Source organism: Ascaphus truei, chromosome 2, assembly GCF_040206685.1.
Source record: "Ascaphus truei isolate aAscTru1 chromosome 2, aAscTru1.hap1, whole genome shotgun sequence".
In the NCBI taxonomy this organism is placed as follows: domain Eukaryota; kingdom Metazoa; phylum Chordata; class Amphibia; order Anura; family Ascaphidae; genus Ascaphus; species Ascaphus truei.
Genome location: NC_134484.1, coordinates 67,428,260 through 67,448,584, shown reverse-complemented (window position 1 = coordinate 67,448,584; position 20,325 = coordinate 67,428,260). Strand labels below are relative to the sequence as shown.

The 20,325-nt window shown below is 45.8% G+C and overlaps 1 protein-coding gene across 2 annotated transcripts in view; it reads left to right on the top strand.

The window, feature by feature from the left end:
- ERICH5 (glutamate rich 5) overlaps window positions 1-15,111 on the top strand; it is a 45,499-nt gene extending 30,388 nt beyond the window's left edge. For both annotated transcript variants that reach the window (XM_075582664.1, XM_075582665.1), the window contains exons 3-4: window positions 8,128-8,241; window positions 9,930-15,111. In XM_075582664.1, coding sequence (XP_075438779.1) covers window positions 8,128-8,241; window positions 9,930-9,952 — 137 coding nt within the window. In that variant the 3' untranslated portion in view covers window positions 9,953-15,111. The remainder of the gene's footprint in view (window positions 1-8,127; window positions 8,242-9,929) is intronic.
- The last annotated feature ends 5,214 nt before the right edge of the window (window positions 15,112-20,325 follow it).

Sequence of the window (20,325 nt, the reverse complement as noted above, 5' to 3'; positions counted from 1 at the left end):
GGATTGCTGTAGAATTGCTAGCTGATACTTCTCCATTCCCCAACCCTAAGTAAGTGTTACCTTCTTGCCTGTTAATTGTACTATATTGCTGTGTTCACCTTTTTAAAGAATAAATATATTTTATTATATCTAAGCCTCGTTCAGTTCAACCCAGATATTTGGTGTTTGTTATATCTTGTCATAAGTTACCGTGACAAGCATATAATTAACTGGTGGCAGCGGCGGGATTGAACTGAACCTGTATTACAGTAAACTGCGGGACCCTGTAATATAGCGGGAACTCGAAGGGAATTGCAAGTTCCTGGGACTAAAGATATTGAACACACAGTAGTGCAACAGTTAACACAAGTTGTAACACCACCTCACTGCTGCGATCGTGAAACATGAGCGAGGCTGAAGGCTCATCCAACATGAGGACTCGAGCTCAGCTAAAAGACAAGTGCCGTGAATATGGACTGCCCTATGAGAACCAGGAGGTCCCAGACATGGTTGACGCAATTGGTGACTATGAAGCCCGGCTTGCAGAGCCTCAGGATACGGCTCAGCTTGCCCTTATACAGCCACCCGGAGATCAGGGAAGGAACCCAGTGCCGGGCGGCGGAATCTCGGGGAGGGAACGAGTGCACCTCCCGGGAGCAGTGCAACAGGAAGAGTACTGGTTGCTGTGGCTACCAGTCCGTTCACCCCTGAAATGTTGGCACTGATTACTGCATGGGGTGACAGAGGGACACCGGAGGAGCGGCTGAAGTTTATCACTATGGCAGTGAACAGACCCGCTTATTGCCCTGTCCAACCCAACAAAGATGAACTCAAACTGGATCAGCACAGTCTCACCAAGTCCGTGGAAGGTACTGATCAGATCGACAGTTTTCTAAAGAACTTTGAGACACAGTGTCGGCGGTACAAAGTGCTTCCCCAGCATAGGGTTGCACGTTTGGACCCCTTACTGTCCGGCTTGGCTAAGCAGACGATGATGGCGCTTCCAGATGAGTATGCTGATGACTATGAACATCTGAAAGAACTGTTATTGTTTCAATACGGTTTTACCCCTGAAGCCTACCGGGGTAAATTCCGGCAGGAAGAGAGGCAGCCACTGGAGTCCTATGTTACCTACGTGACCCACATGGCTTTGTACGGGATATGCTGGGTGGAGGGCTATGAGGCACGGACTTACCAACGCCTGCTGGACCTCATCTTTCAGGAGCAGCTCATGCAGCAGTGCCCGCCGGCAGTGAGGGCTTGGGTGTACGACAAGAAGCCCAAGACTTACCAGGAGGCGGCGAGGCTTGCAAACGACTATGTGGCTAGCCGAGCCCTGATGCCCGCCAAAGCAGTAGCCAAGGCGGCGGTGGCGGCGGCCCCGGCCAAAAACTGTCTGCCAATACCCCCCAATAGACTCAGAGGCCGCCTGCGGGCAGCAGTCCACCGAAGGCGGGGGAGCTCCGGCACGAGCGCCGGTGCTACAACTGCAACCACCGTGCTCACATCAGACCAGATTGCCCGGAACCCCTGCGTTCCGGCGGACCCCATCAGGGGCAATGCATCCCAGCTGCGAAGCCGGTAGCCCGCGTGCGGGTGGCTTCAACCAAAGACTCCGAACCGGGCATGGAACCAACTCCCAGCGAGACGTCCCATGCCACACCTGTCCCGGTTTCATCGGTGCCTACAGCCAGGAGCGGAGGACATCTCAGCGCGGACCTGCAGCAGACGGACGGCCGGAGCAGACATCTCACCCCAGACACAGTCGGTGACCGGCAAGCAGTTGGCTTGATAGATTCATGAGCTGCAGTGACCCTGGTCCGACCTGATATGGTCCGGCCAGAGGAATTACTCCCAGGCCCTGGGATACAGATCATTGTGGCCGACGGAGAGCCACGTTTCCTGCAAGTGGCCAGAATCTTTTTGGATTGGGGGGAGGGCCAGGGTGTGCGGGAGGTGGGGTTTTTACCCGGTTTGGATGCTGAAGTTCTTCTTGGCAACAATCTGGGTCCGATGACCAGCACCTACGACCGAGTGCCCAAACCCGCTGCAGTGGCGGCGGTTACCCGGAGCCAGACAGCGGCAATGGTGGCGGCGCCAGTCCCCCAGCCTTTGGGACCAACGTTAGCGGAGGGCGCAGAGGAGCCCGGGCAGGTAAGCCAGGATCAGTTGCAACCACAGACTGACTTACTGTTTCCCCTCACGCTTCCCCATTCTCCGGACAATGACATGACTGGGGGGTGGCCAGAATTAGAAGCCCAGTTTAGGGAGGCAGTGAAGACAGACCCTACCCTGGCCGGCGTGAGACTTCGGGCGTCCGAATCTCAGGCAGGGGAAGGCACTGAGCACTGCCTATGGTATAAGGGACTCCTGTATAGAGAAGAAGGGAACCAAGGGATAGAGGAGGGATTGACCGGTAAGCGACAGCTAGTAGGGCCCCAGGGGTACCGACAGCAACTGTCACGGGTAGCTCTCTATTCCGTTAGCGGGACATCAGGGGGTCAACAGTACGCGAGCCCAGTTATTACAGCGTTACTACTGGCCGGGGGCATCTCGAGATGTGGGCAATTTCTGCCGCTCTTGTGATGCCTGCCAGCAAGTGGGTAAGGCGGGCGACCGTGTGAAGGCACCCCTGAAACCCCTACCGATAATAGGGGAACCCTTCCAGAAAGTAGCAATGGATCTTGTAGGACCCCTTATGATTCCTAGCATGTCAGGGAAGCGCTACATCCTCACGGTGGTGGATTTTGCCACCCGGTACCCTGAGGCGGTAACGCTTGACACCATAGATGCCAAGACAGGGGCAGCAGCTTTGCTGAACATTTTTTCTAGGGTAGGTTTCCCTAGTGAGATCCTAACCGATCAGGGGTCGCAGTTCATGAGTGAACTGTTACATTGTCTCTGGGATGCATGCGGTGTACAGCACCGGCGCACTACCCCTTACCATCCCCAGACAAACGGATTATGTGAGAGGTTTAACGGTACCCTGAAGCAGATGCTTCGGACCTTTATAGAGGCGGAGGGGAAAGACTGGGAGGTTAATTTACAGCACTTGCTGTTTGCCTACCGAGAGGTACCGCAGGAATCTACAGGCTTCTCCCCCTTCGAGCTACTATATGGCCGCAGGGTACGTGGACCTCTGGATCTATTCCATGAGGGATTTGAAGGGGAGGCTACTGCTACTGATGCTTAAGTGATCCAGTATGTAGTAGATCTCCGAGACCGGTTAGAGATGCTCATGGGGGTGGCCCAGGACCACCTCAGGGCCGCTCAGACCAAGCAAAAGCAATGGTATGACCGGAATGCCCGTAGCAGGGAATTCATCCCAGGACAGCAGGTGCTTGTTCTCAAACCCACTCGGGAGAACAAGTTGATGGCTGCCTGGTCGGGACCGTACCCGGTCATCCAAAAGGTGAATGACTACAACTACGTTGTACAGGTAGAGCCTGAGAGGCATAAGACATATCACGTTACTATGCTGAAGGAATACAGGGCACCGAGTATGGGAGCAGTGCTGGCCATTTGTAGCCCACTGCTGGAGGATCTGGTGAGCAATGCTCTGCCTGATCTCCTTGGAGAGGCTAGGCAGGGAAACACTGTGGAGCAGGTAGAGATAGGGGCACAGTTGAGTGCTAGGCAGGAGGAAGCCAGGGACATGCTAGCTAAATTTAAGGCCCTCTTCACTGACATGCCAGGGACCACACATCTCACAAAACACCCAGTGCACACAGGGGATCTGCAGCCTCTGCATAAGCACGCTTATAGGGTGTCAGCAGAGGTCAAGACCAGTATGGAAAGGGAGATAGAGGAGATGCTGACCCTAGGGGTAATTACTCCGTCCCAGAGTCCTTGGGCAAGCCCGGTAGTTGTAGTCCCTAAGAAGGACAAGACCATCTGGTTTTGTGTGGACTACCGCTTGCTCAACGCTGGGACGGTGTCAGATGCCTACCCCATGCCCCGCATGGATGAGTTACTGGATGAACTCGCGGGGGGCAAAGTATCTGACCACTATGGATTTGAGCAAAGGCTATTGGCAAATTCCCTTGACCCTGGAGGCTAGGGAGAAGTCAGCATTCATCACTCCAAGTGGCCTCTATGAGTTTTTGGTGATGCCATTTGGGATGAAGAATGCCCCGGCTACCTTCCAAAGCCTGGTCAATAGGTTACTGGAAGGGATGCATAGCTATGCCAGGGCTTACTTAGATGACATCGCTATCTTCAGTAATTCCTGGGACTCCCACTTAGGACATGTAGCTGCGGTGCTGGATAGGATCAGGGAGGCTGGGCTTACCTTGAAACCCACTAAGTGTATGGTAGGGATGGCAGAGGTCCTGTACTTAGGGCACAGGGTGGGTGGAGGGCACCTCAAACCAGAGCCAGCCAAGGTAGAAGCCATAGATCAGTGGCCTGTTCCAAAAACCAAGAAACAGGTCATGGCATTTTTGGGCACCGCAGGGTACTATAGGAAGTTTGTCCCACAGTACAGCGCCGTGGCCAAACCCCCAGCTGATTTGACTAAGAAGCAACTGCCTGTGCTTATCGCCTGGACTCCTGCCTGTGAAACTGCTTTCCAGGCACTGAAAACTGCGCTTGCTGGGGCCCCCATACTGGCTGTCCCGGACTATACCAAACATTTCCTTATACAGACTGATGCCTCGGACTATAGCATTGGGGCTGTGTTGAGCCAAGAGGGGGACGACGGTAGAGAGCACCCTGTGGTGTACCTCAGCCGAAAACTACTCCCCAGAGAAGTGGCCTATGCCACCATTGAGAAAGAGTGCTTGGCCATTGTGTGGGCACTCAAAAAACTCCAGCCCTATGTGTATGGAAGGGCTTTCACGGTCCTCACAGACCACAACCCCCTGAGTTGGCTGCAGAGGGCATCAGGGGAGAATACCAAGTTGCTAAGGTGGAGCTTGGCCTTGCAAGAGTTTGAGTTTACTATTCAGCACAAAAAGGGTAGTGAAAACAGCAATGCTGATGGACTTTCATGTCAGGACTATCCCTCTGAGACTGAGTTCGGTAAGGGTGCCAGTGGGCCACAGGTCACCCATTAAGAAGGGGAGGTGTAGAGGGAGAGGGGGTTGTTCTGGTATTAAAGGGGTTGCACCCCATATGGCCACCCCCTGACCTCACCAGGGAGGCAAGGGGATAACTGGACTGCGGTCCAGGAATGTGGCTTACACCTTGTCACGTCAGGAAAATGTATGTTCCCCCTGTTCACAAGTTTCATTATAATGTCAGTGTCTGCACCACAATGGGGATTTAGTGACAAACTGATTTATTTTACAGCGGAGAATTTTGTGTTAAAGTATGAAACGGTTTAAGTGGTATTTGTGTATCTCCGGTTCTGAAGGTCGCAGCAGGCTGAAACTTGGATCATATGATGTCCCAGTTTCGGCAGTAAGATCTGGAAAGTTTGGACCTGCTGGACCTAACGGAACCGGATATTTTAATATGTCTGTTTTTTAACTTTAATATTGTATTCCAAGGCGGGGATAAAAACCCGCGCAGATTCCTTCACACAAAGGAATGCAAATGGTCAGGGGGGCGGCCCAAAGTCTAGGAACCAAGTACTGATCAAAAGACTCTGACTGGATTGGTTTGTAAGTGTTATATCTACACCTTCAAACAATGAAGATCCTGCCAGATACTTCATCTGGTAGACTGGTCGTCGCCCCTGATTTAATTATGGGGCTACAGAAATAAGATCCTCGGAGTCCAAGTACGCATGGGCTAACTAGCTGGGGGGCATGGGTTAAACTGTGTTTCCACGTTAGGGATTGGATACAGATAATTGTTCACCAATAGTCTGTTCAATGTTAAGAATAGGGTTACAAAGGTATATAAACTGTGTCAACCCTACAGTTCTTGTTGTTCTTCTGATTTCACCTTGAATGTCACCGGATTGCTGGAGAATTGCTAGCTGATACTTCTCCATTCCCCAACCCTAAGGAAGTGTTACCTTCTTGCCTGTTAATTGTACTATATTGCTGTGTTCACCTTTTTAAGGAATAAATATATTTTATTATATCTAAGCCTCGTTCAGTTCAACCCAGATATTTGGTGTTTGTTATATCTTGTCATAAGTTACCGTGACAACATCTTTTACAACATTGACACGTGCACATCTTCCTACTGCATTTATGAAACTCTTATTGTGATCGAATTCACCATCCCAAATATAGGATGCTACTGTGGTAGCCCATACATTAGACAGAAAAAAATCTCCTGTAATAAAAACAGAAGAAAAAAACGTTATACCATGAATGGCTAACTGAGGTCTCTAAAATGGCACGCTTTCAGAACCACACAGTGCCCTTCTTCAGGCCTTTTGAAGGTAACCTTGCAGATACAGTATTAGAACCACTCAGGTCATTTCTTCAGGCAGGTTGAAGAAAGGACTTGAGTGATTCTGAAAGCCCACAATTCTCTTGTAACAGGAATTAGACATTTAATAGCATTATCTTTTATCTTTACCCCGCATTTCTTTTCATGAGAAACCGTTTATAAAATGTTATCTTTTTTTTTTTTGTTCTTGACTTTGCATTTTCCCCTTAAATGAGATAGGAACATATAAAACCTGTGGATTTTTTACTACTTTTTATTACCCTTTTTCAATTTCATTATTTTATGGGGTGGCCTCAATATGGATACACGTGAACTAATGGTAGTGTTGTGTTGAATGGATTAAAAATGAGTGACTGACACCAGTGTAAGTATTTTATGAGTTTTTCCTAAGCTTTTTAATGCTTCCAAAGTAACAACATTCTCTGGAAGGTTTTCTGTACAATCTTTATTTAGCCTGTTTCAGGATAAAATGTGTCTCAGACTATCCAGATATATATTTTCTTGTTATTTGGTCACATATACCGTGTTTTGAGCACAGATATTTATCATTGCTCCTTTTTAGAGACTGTTTTACACATGGTATTTATAGTGCACAGATGACTAAATGAAACATATTCTTGAAAGAAAGAGCAGTGCTAGAACAAGAGGTCATACACCCTGTGCTCTGGCTGGAATCTAGGGGAAATGTGAGGAATATATCCTTCACAGAAGGAGTAGTGGATTCATGGATTATCTTCCCAACATAGGTGGTGGGGGCTAATATAGAGAAATAATTAAATACGGTTTGGTATAAATAAAAGTATATTCAAAATATAAAAAAGCAAATGATCTAATTGGGTTTGAGGCTTCACAGCAAAAAGGATAATGGGCAGACTTTATTGTCCCAGTGGTTCGTATCTGCAGTCAATTTCTATGGGTGCTATATATCAAGGCAAAAGTGGTGTAATTTTGGGGCAAAACAATTGTAACATATGTATCAAGAAATGATACACATGCCCCCAACATCCTCTCTACCCAGTACCTTCCTCCTTTCATCCTGTAACTTGAGCATACAGGAGCAGGAATAGATGCTGAGTGGGAAATGACAGGGATAGTGAGTGGTGAGGTGGGGGAGAGAGTGGGGAGGACAGTGAGAGAGATGGGGGGAGAACAGTGAGAGAGATCGGGCTTAATTGAGAGAGAGATAGGGGGAGATCAGTGAGAGAGAGGAGAGAGAACAGTGAGAGAGAGGAGGAGAATAGAGAGACAGAGGGTCGAGGAGAACCGTGAGAGAGAGAGAGAGGAACAGTGAGAAAGAGGGGCAGTGAGAGAGATCAGCACAGAGAGTGGGGAAGAGATCAGCACAGAGTGAGTGGGGGGAGAGAGATCAGCACAGAGATAGAGAGAAGGGGAGACATTATCAGAGAGAAAGAGGGGGAGAGATCAGCACAGAGAGAGAGAGGGGAGAGAGACCAGCACAGAGGGGGGTAGAGATCAGGAGAGGGATGTGTTTAGGAAGCTGTTATATGGGGTAATAGGAGTTATAGGGAGAGGTTATATCTTAATAGATTATATGCCGCTATTTTAGGGGCAGAAGAACCTTGATGTATATATCATGTTGCCCACTCCTGCGCATAGAGCCTTATGTCTGTTCGTGACGTTCATTTGTTTGAGGTGGTTTCTAGAAGCAAAGTATGTTTGAGTGGATGTTTACGTCACTTAGTATAGAGCGTGTTGTCACGTAGCTCATCATCGGTCCTGCAGTGCTGTGCATACTCCTAACCATTCTAATTATATCTCCATGGTGACTGTGTCCAGGTGAGATTAGAGACGCGGTGGAAGCTGAGATGCAGGAAGAGATAGCAAGTGAGGGGGCAGAAACAAAGGAGGAAGAAACAGGACACTCTCTGGATGCTGCAGAAACAGAAATCGGTATGTTGATAGGAGAGTGAACGGCCACTTCATTATCATTCAGGTGACACAAAAAGTTGTAGGAGAGATAATGAGCGGATCTTTCATTATCATTCTTCTGTTGCCTAGCTCAGGTTAACAATGATGCACAGAGATACACAAACCCAAATGCATGTGCAACATTTTATCATTTAATAATTATAATTGAATTGGGGGTGACCACCCAACCTGGGTCAACTCATTGTGAGTAGCTCCTTGTGCCACATTCCCCTGCTAACGCACACGTACAAACATAATAGTAACACCACAAACACATCAAGGCTACAAAATCCTGGACTCCTTTTGCTGTCATTTTTCTAATGTGATCTATCAGATCATGTGAAAATGCCCCAACACAGGCAGGGCCATCTTAACAACATTAGGGGACCCCGGGCAAAGCAGTGCACGGGGCCCTGCCCACACTGTCGCTCCCAGCCTCCCACGCGCCCACTAGCAGCAGCAGGCACCGGAAGTGCTGCACTGCTAGGCTGCAAGCGGCTGTGACGCGAGCCGGGGTGCCGGGCGGGCGGAGAGCGAGCGGAGCCAGGGTGCCGGGCGGGGGGAGAGTATTGGTGGGCATGCATGGGCCGGGCGCGTGGGGCCCCCCTATGCTGTGCGGCCCCCGGGCAACTGCCCAGCGTGCCCATACGTTAAGACGGCCCTGAACACAGGACTTTATGCAGGTGAAACGTTACAAACCCTAAGAATAAGGATGATTATGCGTCGCTACATTATCAACAAGAAATGAACAGACACATCAGTGGGAGAACACAAAAACAATAGACTATAAAAAGGGATTCACGTCACATTATTTTCTATAAAAGTATTCTACCACTCGTGTTTTAGATGTTACTAATCTTGCCTCTATGTAAATTCCATGAGAGACTTGCACCAAATGCACGGAGACAGTAGGAGTACATTCAAAATAATACGAAAGATTGATCAAAGATGATGAAGATGAAGAAGGTCAATCGGGCGTTTCTTCTTTTTCAATATCAAATGAAATATCCAAAAATAGATCTCGTAGTAGTTCATTTATTTATCGTAAGGCTAAATTACAATAAAAACATACTATGGATGGAGAACGGAGCATTCTAGATTGCTCAATGGTATTGTTGGTTCATTCATTCTTTATGTTCTGACGTATCTACTCTAAAAACAGATTCATACACTAAATCCTAGCTATTCATGTAACCTATACATGGCTTGATACAGTAGCATGAAACAACAATAATACAAATAAACAATCCTTGGAAAAGTCAGGGCACAAACCCTATACTCCTATCTTGGCCTTGGACAGTCTTCATCTTGTACCCAAAATGTACTATAAACAATTCACTTGTTCTAACTTTTCTACAAATCAATTATTCCCCTTAAATGTGTTTTTCTTATATTACACAGTATTTCTCAGTTCAGTCTGAATAGAGTCTGGGGAAACAAAATGGATACTGAATGACACAGAATCAATTTTGGATGTGTAAATGGGATTTAACAGACAACCATGGATTTTGAATCACTTGAATTCCATGTACATACATTTAAGTGTATTAATTAAAAAATGCATACTGTATGCAAGAGGGAAGAACATGCATCAGGTGGGTGTATTAAACCTGTGATAAAATGAAATACTTCAGGTACGATTTAACTTGCTGTTTAATATTATTTTTTAGATGCAACCAATAATGAAGAATAAAGCCTCTTCCCTTTGTCCAAATTCTTCATGTCAGTGATATGGACTCCTTTGTACAGGTGGCATATTTTGGGAGAATTTGGATGTACAAGCTATGCAAGAGTTGAATATTACATCAAGATACATCAAGCTCCTATTCCGTATCACCTCAAAGTTACATTGCCAAGACTTCAGCAAGTAGTCACAGCCTGTGTGTCTCTACTACTCTGCAATGTTGTGCCTTATCTACAAAGTCAATTGGGAGAGGTGGATATCTTCTGAACATCACATAGATGACCGTCTGTGATCTCTGATTCTCTGTTGTGTCAAGGTGCAAGTTCTTATCCCTTACTAGGATTATGTTAGGGACCCACTAACCTTTTTCCATCGCACCAGAAATGCTGATAGAAGCAGAAAATGGTAGACAAATGTACACAGCTTAAACCTCTATTGCAGAGACAACATTACATATACTGTGTTTGAAACATTGATATTAGAACTCTCCATACTGTATATCCTTTACAGCAGGGGTGGCCTACTCCAGTTCTCAAGGGCCACCAACAGGTCAGGTTTTAAGGATATCCCTGCTTCAGCACAGATGGCTGAATCAGTGGCTATCTTTGACTGAGCTGGGATATCGTCAAAACTTGACCTGTTGGTGGCACTTGAGGACTGGAGTTGGCCACTCCTGTATTAGGCTACGCTTATAGTGCCGACGACAGCGCTGTGACGTCACGCTGCGGTCGCTGGAAGAATCAAATTAACTTGACTTCCAGCGATCGCAACCAAGCCGTCGCTCTGTCGCGTTGCTTCTACTATAAGCACACGCTATGGCGGCAATACATTTGTTTTGCCGCGACGTTGCATCGCCTTAGGATGGATCATGACCTGTAATATCAAGACATCAACTCTTTAAATACAAATCAAAAAATGATGCTACAGGTATATAAACCTGCAGATACACCAGGTGTGAGAGGTCGGTTTAAACCAAAAGAAAGAGCAGACGTTTTCTAAAACCTAATCCAGAATCCACAATATAAGGCTACCTCCTCACCCAATAGGTGTAATGAATTGCAGTGTATAATGCAACATTGTATGTACTGGTTGCTTCCAGCAGTATTCCGGCTGCTGCAATACGATTTAAAGTAGTGATGGAATGGGTATTAAAAAATACATTGTACCGGGTACCTGGAAAAGCAAAGAAAAATTACGCAGCTGAGTACCTGGGTACCCGGCTGGGTAAGTTTGGGAGGCGTCGGAAGACGGCGGGTAAGCTCAGGGCAACAGCAGCAGCGGAGGAGGACGGCGGTGGGCGGTAGCGGAGGATGACGTCCGGTGACGGAAGAAGAGGAGGATAACATCAGGCGGCAGAGGAGGCAAACGTCAGGTGGTGAGAGAAGAGGTCAGAGGATTGCTGGAGCGGAGCAGGGCAGCCGAGCAGGATGTCCGGGGAGGAGCGCGTCCGACTGGGAAGTGTCCACTGACTTCCACTGTCTGCTGCGGCTACAACACGCTCCGACCCAGCCGCCCTGCTCTTGCGATCCTCTGACCTCTTCTCCCGCTGCCAATACCCAACATACTCCTCCTCTGCTGCTAGTTCCCACCTGATGTCCTCCTCCTCTGCCACCACCCGCCTGAAGTCTTCCTCCTCTGCTGCCCTGCTCCTGCTGCTCTCTGTCTTCTCTTGCCGCCCCGGAGGAGGGGGGTAATTGAGGAGGAGAGGGGTGAGAGAGGAAGAGGACTGTGGGAGCAGAGCAGGACGGCAGCACTCGGTGCTGGGTCCAGCTAATTTCCGGATACTGAAAATATGGCCTGGGCTACCCGGTACATCACTAGTTTAAAGTATTGTGTATGTTGTGAATTTATCATAAAATGATTCTATCTGAGCTGCACAGGGTTTGTTAATGTCGGCCATGATTTGAGTTTCTGTGGCATATATTAAGTTGCAATTTCTATCACTGTAAATGATTAGAATGTGATCCTCGCATTTGACTATATTCAATGAGGTAGTTTGAATATACCAAAAAGAATTTACTTTCAACTTAATGCAGCAATCCCTATCTTATCTAATTTTTTTATTTAACTTAACCGCGGTCCACCTTTTCCCTGGGAAACCCAGGTCCCGAGATATTTGAGTTTTTATATGGCTGCGGGGTCACTGGTAGGAAATTGGAACATCATCTTCCGATTAAGTTACTGTGTTCTAAAAGCCACCAGCGCAGCAAGCCTTCACTGGCCATTTGTGGATACAATTAGCTGCATCTTGAAAGTTGGGGGGTTCCCGAAGGACGGTGAGTCGCCGATGGTCTCTAGCGAGCGGACTCCCCATCATCAGGTGATTACAATTCTAATACCCTTCCATCCAAAAAAGAAAGAAAAAAATCAAGCAGCGTGGACTGCTGTTTTAAGACAACTTACATCAGGGGTAGCCAACTCCAGTCCTCGGGCTACCAACAGGTCAGGTTTTCCGGATATCCCTGCTTCAGCACTAGTGGCTCAGTCCAAGACTAAGCCTTATTGAGCCACCTGTGCTGAAGCAGGGATATCCTGAAAACCTGACCTGTTGGTAGCTCTTGGGAGTTGACTACCCTTAACTTTCATGTAGTCCTTTAAATGTAGGACACTGTATGTTATCATTTAACAGAACAAGGACACATTTGCGGTGGATTTCATGCCTAAAGTAAAAGATTGCTCATTAATAACTTGTTTGGGCTGTGGGTAAGTTCTTTGACCATTAGGTCAACTCAAAAGAAAATGAGACAATAAGCAGTGAATACATAACACGTTCTCGACAGAAATCAAAGAGCAAAATGACATTGTGTCTTGTTTTTCTTCAAATCCATGTGATACGATGCTTATATGATATACAGTATATAGTATTTATATTCATTTTCAGCATCTTATATCGCCAGAATCAAAAGGGGCAGAGTTACTATTAATAGCAGTAAATGAGTACATGCGTATTAGGTCATATCTTTTTTTTATTTGGGCTAACAATTGAAGCAATTCCTTGACCCGAGGAAGAGAGAGAACTCTCAAAATGTTGTCTTAAAATATAAATTTAGTCCAAATAAAAAAAAGGTACCACCTAATACTGAAGTACTCCTTTACTCTGCACTATCGCACCTGGACTAACACGGCTATTTCTACTTAATTTAAAACAGCAGCAAACGGACTTTGCAATGGTAAGAAAAAAGGCATTTTTCTTTTTATGCGGATTGCTGCTAGATGTAGCAGATGTTATTTCACCCGTTATCACGCGATTTGACGTTACCGCAAATCACAGGTTTTACCGGTCAATTTGCGTTGTAGGGTGATTTGCAATACAGCCGCGAGTTGCCAAATCACATGATTTGCTAACCGCAATGCGCCAATTCGTGCCTGAACATGCTATCAGGGGTGAAATAACATCAGCTACCTCTGTATCTAACCAACAGGGTAAGTAAACTTAGCTCTGTACCTGGCTGTACTGTTTTAAAGGCAGAATACACCCAACCTAAGTGAAAACTTTAATCTGAATATTTTCATGTTCTGTACGGTAACACGTTTGTGTGTTTAATATATATAAAACAACACTAATATATATATATTTACACACAAATCGAGCTAAGTAATAGACTTCCTGGTTTTCCTCTGTGTTGCCGCCATGTTCTGCGTCTCTCAATCCAATGTTCCATCTAGCGTACCGACTGCCCAAGGGTTTTACAGGGCTGCAGTCAGGGAACATTTGGTAACAGGTGTTAAATAAAAGTTTCCGTTTAAAATGGAGTTTCTTTAGCAGAGCTGTATCAGCAGTAATAGAAGAGGCTCTGCTGCTAGACAGTTTACTTACATTGTATCTTCCTATCACCTAAAAATGATGTGAAATGACATTAATGTCTATTATACCAAGAGCCTGAACTATGTAAAAAAAATCACCAAAAAGTGGCAATGTAGAGATTTACGACTCCCTGTTGTACTTTTTTTTTTTAACAGTCATTAATGTTAATATGTTTTAAATAAACGTTTTTCTGTTTTTTTTTTTAAAGGACAAGGAATTCAATTTAAAGGGTGTCAGCCTTTAACTTACATCGTCAAAGTGCACATATTTACATCAATACTTGCCACTGTAAGAAAACTATCATATTTATACTATTAAACTATAATATAATATTTAGGCTGCCATTTAGGAATTCTTAATGACAGTAATACCAAATAACAGCAGCAAATGAGCAAATAAATGGGATAGTAGAGCACATGTATTCCTACAATGGACGTTTAGGACTCCTGCGGTAATGGGTCAATGTAGGTGAGTGTTTTTTGTCATTTTGTATGAATGTATTTTATTTGTGTGTAGAGTTGATCATTACATACATACATATGTATGTATGATATATATATCTTTTAAGGGACCCAGGACAAAGTTCTGACATGAGCCCCTTGGATTGTTGAGTTGGAGGTGTGTTACCGCTGGCCATCTGTACCTCTGGCAGCTGGAACGCAGGGCCCAGCAGGCAGTGACAGGAGGGCCCAGCAGGCAGTGACAGGAGGGCCCAGCAGGCAGTGACAGGAGGGCCCAGCAGGCAGTGACAGGAGGGCCCAGCAGGCAGTGACAGGAGGGCCCAGCCGGCAGTGACAGGAGGGCCCAGCAGACAGTGACAGGTGGGCCCAGCCGGCAGTGACAGGAGGGCCCAGCCGGCAGTGACAGGAGGGCCCAGCCGGCGTACGATCACAGAAGTCGAGTCCCACTTCTGGTGGAACCCAACTTCTGGCATCGGCCATGCGGGGCCCCCAGAATGGCCAGGACAGTTGTTCCGGCTCTGTATATATGGGCTATACAAAGTGGGAAAGGGTATTTTTAAATGTTTTGAGAAATTAGCAAGCTTAAACCATTCAGTACTGGATGAGGTGAATGAACTAATAATTTACATTGTGAAATAAATATGAATTGTATATAGACATGCAAATATACATTCTTTTCTGCCAGAAGTGTCTGCAACTCATTGTTTTGCAGTGTGATACCGATTTCTCTGGAAATAAAGTGCTTCACAACACCCACATCTGAAATGTTGATTGCATTTATTATCAGTAGATCTTGTGATTTTTCATGATTGTTACATACTCGGCCAAATGCGCGATTAGGTAATGGCATTAAATTGTACAAGCTCTTATTTTAAATAAATTGTTTTAGAATTTGTCCCACACTGTATCTCATTTTTACTGCTGTAACGTATTATATGTTTTTGTGTTTATTGGTAATTTTAAAAATCCGAACATATGAAGGCCACTTAGTAAACAGAAAACCATTTATTGTTTAAAGATTGAAAATAAACTATCCGTAGCACTACCCTATTATACTAAATAATCTACAATATATGATATATACATACACAACAATGGTGACAATAGTTTTTCAGTACTCTGGGACTGGGGACTCCAGGTTCCTCTTGCTCTGAGATTGGTAATGGCTCACTCTCCTCTAGAGCCTCTCGCCCTACCCACGACAGATCAGGGGATTACCCTCAAACTCCTAGCAGACCCCTCCGGGACTTTCTCTTGAAACCCTGAGATGAGGAACTACTCACTACTTTAGAGTCCATAAGTGCCCCCCTTAGGCTGCGCTTATAGTGCCTTGCGACGCAACGTCGCTCGAAAACAAATACATTGACTCCGTCACCAGCGCTTATAATAAGGGCGACGGAGCGGCAAAAAAAACTTGGTAGCCGGGACTATTTGATTATTTAGAGACAGTCGCCACATGTGACTGGCTCTAAACCAATCGGAGACCGCAGCCCGCCCCCTTTGGTGACGTCATTGGCAACCGTCGCTAAAAACCAAATTACAACTATCGAGGTGGCGACGGCATCGGTCGCGTCGCCAGCACTATATGCGCGGCCTCACACTGGGAAACTTGCCCTAGCAATGAAAATAACAAAAGTGTCCTCCTTACAGGCTTGGAGAGCCTGGATACCCCCTGGAGTCCTCCTGATATTATAGGGATCTTCCTGATTGGAGTTGGGGTCTGAAACAAAATGGCTGATCCCAACCGTTTATACCCTGGGTGTGGAATATAACCCCACCCCAGGTATTGGGCAGATTAATAGTTGCAATATGGTCACAACATGTCAGGTGACCCTTCTAGCATCATCTAGAAGCAAGGCAGTGCCATACACTGACCTTTAAAATGCAACATTAAAGGCACAACTGTGTAACCAATAGGGCCTGTAAGGATTAACCACAACACTGCGTGCTGGGACCAGGACTAACCATAGCAAAAATGACATGTGTAACCACGGTTGCCACCTCTCCTGGTTTGACCCGGAGACTCTGGGCACTTACCTCCAGGCTACAGGTCAATCTCCAGGTGGCGGCGTGCTGCGGCAGAGGCGTCTCCCACATTCTCCTTCAATTCCTCCTCCAACTGCAGTGAACAAGGCAACAGGACACCGCGTAGCGTCATTACGTCACGTAACGTCCCATTGTCATGGTAACGCCGCACAGCCATGTTCATTGCAGTTGGAGGGGGAGTGGTAGCAGGATGCCGGGAAGCACCACCGCACCAAGTTAGGGAAAAATAAATTCTCCGGGTTGGCCTTCAGTAGAAGGTGAAATCCCTATGTGTAACATAAGCAGCAACAGAAATAAGAGTTTAGCACACCTGGTGCAGCACTAAAATAATACCCTTCACAGTAGGCATGTCCAAAGAGTTCAAAAAGTTTGTGTTTAGTGCGCTACTCAATGTGGCTTAATGAGAATAAACAGACAAACCAGTCAATTAACATTCAGACTTTAAATATGAGAGACTGAAAGGAGGTTACCATTCCCTGATGAAGCGAATTCTGTTAGCGAAACGTGTCGGATTGTGGAATTTGTAGTTCACGTCTTCCAGAGAGCCATCTAGTCGAGACTGAGACTACGCACTGTAAATTTTCCTACTGCACAGGCTGCATGAAGAGATGCCGTGAGAGGGTGAGGAAGTCCTACGCAGCTAGAAGAACGCCGACCGAGACCGTGAGGGGGTTTTATCTGCAGCTCGACCGGGACCCAGTCCCGTAATCTGCTCATTACCCCTGCGATTGGGATTCTGGATTATTTACGTTACTGCTTTAAAGGACTGGAAGAGTGTGAGCGAGACAATTGTTTGTTAGTAATACATTTCATTTTGAAACTTAGTCCTCCTCTCATCCCATTTTTTCATTTGCTGCCAGCGAAGGGAGATGTACCATCAGGGGGGGTGTGGGGAGAGAATTTGCCGGCAGCGAGAACCGGGGACATGTTCCGGCAGCGGGGGGAGACACACACACAGAGAAAAATCTCACTCACCCCGCACTACATCCAGCAGCAGAGGAAGGGGGGGGGGGGGGAGGCAGGGAGATGTATTCAATATTACATTCCCCGGGCGAAGCCTGGCACAAAAGCAAGTATATATGTGTGTGTGTGTGTGTGTGTGTGTGTGTGTGTGTGTGTGTGTGTGTGTGTGTGTATATATATATATATATATATATATATATATATATATATATATATATATATATATGAACTAACAAACAAAAGAAAAAGCAGCGCCTCAAATGGTATATAGGTGGTAAATAAGTATTATATAGTGTAAATACAAATAACAATGTAATTAATATCAGTGCCTATGTAAAAAATACAATAAACAATAAACATAATATCAATAAAATAACTTAAAATAACGCAGTACATATATGTGCAAAAAGGGACATATAATAAAAATGTATAAAAATAAAACATATGAATAAAGAAGTGAAAAAACAGTCCTTTATGATTTAGTTCGTCAAAGGTGTTTTGGACTTAAATGCAGGGGGTCTCCGGCTGCTCTCGAGAGGATGAACCACATCCTATGGAATCTATAGAAGAGAAAGAGAAGAGAGCGCACGCCCCATAGTGTATAACTGTATATTTAATAAAGGGAGGAGGAGGAGCAGGGGGGGGGGGGGGGGGGTGGTGGTGATTTATTCACGACATGCTTTTAACTTCCATACCCTTGTGAGTGAGATTTCTCCCCCCCCCCTCCTCCCTTTATTAAATATACAGTTATACACTATGGGGTGCGCTCTCTTCTCTTTTATATATATATATATATATATATATATATATATATATATATATATATATATATATATATATATATATATAAATCAGTACCGTGTTAGCCGAGCTTCAATAATAAAAAAATAAATAGATGATACCGTTCTGTGGCTAACGAAATGCTTTTATTTGTGCGAGCTTTCGAGATCTATATATCATCCTGAACATGTAATATTAAATCCCCCTGCAGGTTTTTTTTTTTTGGTGTGGGGGTTTGTTAAATAATTTTTGTGGACATCTTTACAAATGGCCAACAAAGAGAATATTCTAGGAACTCCTTTATAATTCAGCCTTCAGCACTGCAACATACGACTCAGGACAGCCCTGTTGCCTGGTTTAGGAGGTTCTTCATAAAGCTCCCGTACCGGGTTAACACACCAGACAACTGCTATCTCCCATTTAAATCAATGCAATTTAACGCGCGTTCGGGGGAATTAAGCCATAGCGGACCTTGATTAATCTGGGGGCTAGTTTTAAGATCCTAACTAATCTTTGAAAAATGGACTAGTGTAGCACCCAGATTGTGCAGTCTCACACAGTATGTATGTTCTGAATCTGTGCATTGGTGTGTCTGTGGGTGTATACGTGTGTTAATGAATTTGTGGCATTAAAGAGCATCAGGGGCTGGCACCAGTAGCCCCTATAAATGTCAGAGGGCAACGTTAACTCATTTGCTTTTTAGAGTGTCTTACAAAACACTTGCCCTGTGTGACTCCCATGGCATTGTACGCAATATTAGCAGTGTTTTGGTAAATGGTAGCCTTGTCCTATTGTTATGTTCCTTTCAACCTTTGTGCTGTCAGAGGGTAGGTGTCTAGTTTAGTAACTTGGTTTTATTCTTTCTTGCGATGAACCACATTACCAGTACTGCTAATGTCACCTACCACTCTGATGCTGCAGTTTAAATTTCACATAAAACTACCTAAGTAAACAAGGTTTTACAGTTTATATTTGGTAAAAAATAAATATATATATATTTAAAAAACAAAAAAAGGGGGGAGTGTTCAGGACGTCGGCGAGGATGGCCGTGTGAGAGGAGAGCTCCACAGACCCTTGTGAATAATCTCATTTAATAGTGCTTTCCCCCCCAATTTTCGACCCCCAAAGTGTTCACTTTGAATGACCAAACAACCAGGAATGTCGAGCAAACAAAAAACGCAGCCCGCTCAAGGGGTAACGAAGTTTTTCTCCCCCTCGCAAGAGAGCACCGAAGCGGCCCCTAAAATCCAAGATGGCACCGGCTCAGCGAGCGCACGCGGCTCGAAAGAGCAGGCCCTAGATCGAGAACGAGGAGAAGAAACACAGAGCCCTGAAGCAACCCTCACCAGGGAATATATGCAGGATCTGATGACATCCATGCTGGATAAATTACATGTATCGATCCAAAACGACCCGAAAGCGGCCGTAACGGAGCTGAGGCAAGACATTACAGGCCTGACAGAGCGCACCTCCGCTCTGGAAACTAAACTGGTGGAGACCCTGCAGGCGCAAACGGCAGCGGAGGACAAAATATTCAGACTGGGTCTGGAGGTCAGCAGTTTGAAGGATAGCCTGGGAGGATCAAGAAAACCGCGACAGGCGGCAGAATATCAGGATACGAGGCATACCTGAATCTGTCCTCCCTGACCAGCTGAAGCCTTACCTCCTAGACTTTTTTTTCTTCACTCTGTGATGATCTAGATGCCAAAGACCTAGAAATGGACAGAGCGCATCGCGCCCTTGGACCGCGGTCAGACGACCCAAACAGAACAAGGGACATCATAGTTCGCCTCCATAGATATGCGGTCAAGGAAAACTTAATGATGGCCTGCAGGATGAAGGAACCTATCACGTTCCAAGATGACCATCTACAGGTTTACAATGATCTGGCAAAAATCACGGTCAATAGAAGACGTGAGCTGAAGCCGCTGACCACGATGATGAGAGAGAATGGCATCAAATATAAATGGGGATTTCCATTTAAACTAATCGTGAACAGGAACGGAAAGTTCCTTGCTATCAGACACCCCGCAGAGATGACCCGACTAGCCAAAGCGGTGGGTCTAAACCCCCCTCCAACGTGGAACCCTGACATTCCCAGGTCTCACAACCAAGAGACTGAGGAACCACCGTTCAGAGCCTCGGAGAGATTGGCTGGACAAAAACAACAAAAGAGATAAAGAAAGTTTAACTCACCTGTATTACTTTGTTTTCAGTTCCCAGTTGTTGCACCGTTATACTCAGGAAGGCCCAGTCACGTTGACGGAAGAAATCCTGAGAGCACAGAGAAACCCAGCTGCAGCAAGAAAGAGGCAAAGACCAAGACC